Below are 3,495 nucleotides of genomic sequence, written 5' to 3'. Positions count from 1 at the left end.
AAAAAGCTGAAACACCAAAAGTCATAGCACCCCACACATGAATGAGCTGACTTGAAATCGCAGAAAAATTGTGGAACGAGTTAGATGTTTAACAGTGTGAACGCTGTGATTAACCATGCTTCTCTGCTACAAATGTTGATGCAGTTGAAGCTCATCCCAGCTGTCTGTCCACAGACAGAGCCATGTCGGCCGCGCTGGCCGCCGGCGGCGCGGGCAAACGCAAGAGTCGTTTCAGCGGCGCCGAGCTGGAGGTGTTGGTGTCCGAAGTGACGCGGTGCGAGGGCGAACTCTTCGGTCCCGCCGGGCGCCTCCGGCGGCGAGAGAGGGAGCGGATCTGGGCTGGAATCCTGGAGCGGGTCAACGCCGTGTCCCGAGTGCCGCGGACCCTCCGGGAGGTGAAGAAGCGCTGGGACGACTTGAAGAGGCGCAACGGGGGCCGGCTGGCGGACGCTCGTCACCGCAGCTGCTACCTGCCGTCCAGCAGGGGGGCGTCGCTGCTCGGGCGCCCTTCCCAGCCGAGCCCCAGGCTTCAGCAGTCGAGGCAGAAGCAAAGCATCCGACCAAAGCCTAGTTTCACGTGCTTCCCTGACTCTGACCCAGGTAATAATCTCTTTTAGAAAACGTCTCTTTGCACACCTGCGAGCCCAGCTACCTTGATTTTGTCCACTTCATCCAGGTGTAGGAGCGGATGGATCGGAGCGAGACGGTTTGGAGAAAGAAGAGGACAATCACGAGCGTGAGAGAGACATAGGAGATCCAGATTGTGAGCCAGTAGAGAACAGCATGGACGACAAGCTGGGATTAGGACTGGGCCTGGGAATAGGACCACCCCCTCCGTCTGAACGATGGCTGCCTCCCTCCCCTCTCTACAGCGCTCCCTTCCTGAACGGCAGCCCTCAACCCAGCAGTCCCCAGCCGTCACTCGGAGCACAGCAGGGTCCTCTCGAAGTTCCCCCGCGCAGCTCCTGGCTCGAAGATGAGCTTCGGGGGTTAGGGGAAGCGGCGATCCAGCTGGGCAATCGGGTAGAAAAAAGCCTCCGGGAATTTGGCGAAGGTTTCAGGGAGGACATGAGAACCCTCGTTGCGTCGCAGGAGGCGTTGGCGCTCAGTCTGCAACAAAACAACGTGCTCTTGCAGAGGCTTTTGGGAGTGCTCGAAGCCCAGCAGCAGCCGCCGCAGCCTCAGCAACACCGTGCGCAACAAGTGCACTCGGCACAAACGCCTCAACAGCACTTACAGCCGCAGCAGCTCCAGCCCTTAGAACCCCAGCAGCAGCAGCTGGCTGAAACACCACAGCACTCGCACGCTGCACACCAACACCCACAGCAGCATCAAACACAGCTACAGCAGCAGCCGCACGCCGCCCCACATTTAAATAATCACTCAGCCGCAGCTGTGGCCCCTTCACCGTCGCCCCCGGATTCACACGGCACTTTTCCTCCCGATCCGACCGCGGGCACCAACGGAAACGTCCCGAAGCCACGGCGAGGGAGAGCTGCGGAGCACAGGCGCAGAAGGCGACGCTGAGAATGTATTTAAGAACTCCACACGGTGCATATTTGATGTTTTAAAAAAAAAATGTGACATGTAACGATGCTCTTTTTACTTGCAGTATTTCTGTAATGATTAATAGTTACCTGCTGAATCCCATCTAACTGAACATCTGCAACCCATTTTATACGTAGGTTTGTAAATCTGGAAGGACCGAAGTAGCTTGGATAAGTTGTCCCAAGACAATAGGGTGGCCTTAACATTACCTTCATTTCTCAGAAATGTGTGCGTATTCRTAAAGACTTTACAGAGAACATCTGGAAAAATGGAGCGAAAGCTTCACTTGTGAAATGTTCAGTGCTCAGAAAAACAGCAGATGTGCACATTTCCCTCATGCTCTTAACAGTTCAAACTCATTTCTCCAAAATAAGTGCGTTGCCCAAAAACTATGCGTGATTTGCAGTTGTTTCCATATACTGTAGTTTTGCAGCCATTGTAGTTACCAGCTAATGTAAGCTTGTGCTTTTTTCTTTTTAATTTAAGAAGCATTTCTATGCCTTCACAAAACAGAAATGAAGGGAAGAGAAAATAGGTGAAATAATATTTAGCAAAAAAAACAAATAATAATAAATAAATAAATAAACGTTGCCCCTTTGGGCACCTTTAATTTTTTGTTTTAATGATTTCGTAACAAAAACTTGTCCAAGTTGTGATTGGACTCTAAAGCTAAGCTGTGTTAGACAAAAATGCTATATTTTATTGACTTAAAAGTTTTTTGCAGATGGTAAAACCTCCATATATGAACATTACAGTATGGTTCAGATTTAAATTTGTATTTATGGTGGATTTTAAAAGGGGCTATTGATGATCTTGCATGCAGTATTATGGATGTGTTTGTAAATAGCTGCAAAGAATCATAATATGGCTATCATCCATGTAGTTTTGCACAAGTTATATTTTGTAGATAGGTACTGTTCTGATGAAATGTAACTAAACCTAATAAAACAACAACAGTGGACTGCAAAAATAAAGTCAGTTTGTCACATGGCATACAAAAGGTAAATAAGAAAGTTTGAAAGTTTACTTGTGTTGACTGAAGTTGTGAAGAAATCGTTAAGTGTGTGAGACAATATAATCACAACAGTAGGAAACTGGAAATATATAATTTAAAGCTTCAAATCTGGGTTTCTTCAGTAATGAATCACATCTGTTTTAGCAGGAGTCGTTTTATTTTGAAGGGTCAGACCGGAAATGCAATTCCTGGCTCTCATCGCACGATCCTTGTGTTGCCCTGGACATGAGGGGAGGAGAGAAGGGGGTGGAGGTTTCATGGGTGAAACATGGCCGCTGCAGACCCATCGAAGTCTCCGAACAGGGAGAAAACCCCCACGGAGGAGGTGGACACATCTGGGGAGAAGGCCGAAGCGGCGGAGTCGGTGTGCAGCCTCGGGAGGGAGGAAGACGAAGCAGCGGGCAGCCCGGACGATGAGCAGGGAGCGGAGGTTAGCGCCGCCGGAGGAGCAGACAAAACGACATGCGCCTCACCAGAGGACCCGACAGCGGCTGGAAAAATGGCCGAGGCCCCTGGCAACCGGCGGCGGGCGTTTGACTGGTCAGAGGCTGAGGAGGAGGAGGAGGACGGAACGGCGAAAGCGAACACGGAGGAAAATAGAAGCGGTGTGTATTTTTACAGCTAGCTTGTGGGCTAACATGAGTGTCGGTGCTGCTTTAAGTGTGTTTTAGTGTTTATCATCATAACAGCATGAAGCTTGGCTGGTACACTTAAAATAGATACATTTTTATGTTTAAACTTCAGCTGTCCGTCTGAGTGAGGGTGTCTAATCCGTGCAAACAGCGACAACTGGGTTACACTCTTTTTTTTTTTTGCCCAGGATGTGATCAAACTGAAATAATCATGAAAAACATTCAGTTTTATGATTCTCCCAACATTTATAAATGCTATTACTCCCCTGTGATTACATTAAAATAAGTCATATTCAGTAT

The 3,495-nt window shown here is 48.9% G+C and overlaps 2 protein-coding genes across 3 annotated transcripts in view; both read left to right on the top strand.

Moving 5' to 3' along the window:
- si:ch211-261d7.3 (uncharacterized) overlaps positions 1–2,522 on the top strand; it is a 10,441-nt gene extending 7,919 nt beyond the window's left edge. For both annotated transcript variants that reach the window (XM_014016607.1, XM_014016608.1), the window contains exons 3-4: positions 175–600; positions 677–2,522. In XM_014016607.1, the coding sequence (XP_013872061.1) occupies positions 175–600; positions 677–1,527 (1,277 nt within the window). In that variant the 3' untranslated portion in view covers positions 1,528–2,522. The remainder of the gene's footprint in view (positions 1–174; positions 601–676) is intronic.
- Positions 2,523–2,749: 227 nt separating this feature from the next.
- The window catches only part of zgc:66448 (zinc finger protein 628), a 9,646-nt gene continuing 8,900 nt past the window's right edge, over positions 2,750–3,495 (top strand). Inside the window, exon 1 of the mRNA XM_014016606.1 lies at positions 2,750–3,168. Coding sequence (XP_013872060.1) covers positions 2,832–3,168 — 337 coding nt within the window. The 5' untranslated portion in view covers positions 2,750–2,831. The remainder of the gene's footprint in view (positions 3,169–3,495) is intronic.

Source organism: Austrofundulus limnaeus, unplaced genomic scaffold (assembly GCF_001266775.1).
Source record: "Austrofundulus limnaeus strain Quisiro unplaced genomic scaffold, Austrofundulus_limnaeus-1.0 Scaffold148, whole genome shotgun sequence".
Taxonomy (NCBI): domain Eukaryota; kingdom Metazoa; phylum Chordata; class Actinopteri; order Cyprinodontiformes; family Rivulidae; genus Austrofundulus; species Austrofundulus limnaeus.
This window is presented reverse-complemented; position numbering and strand designations above follow the sequence as displayed.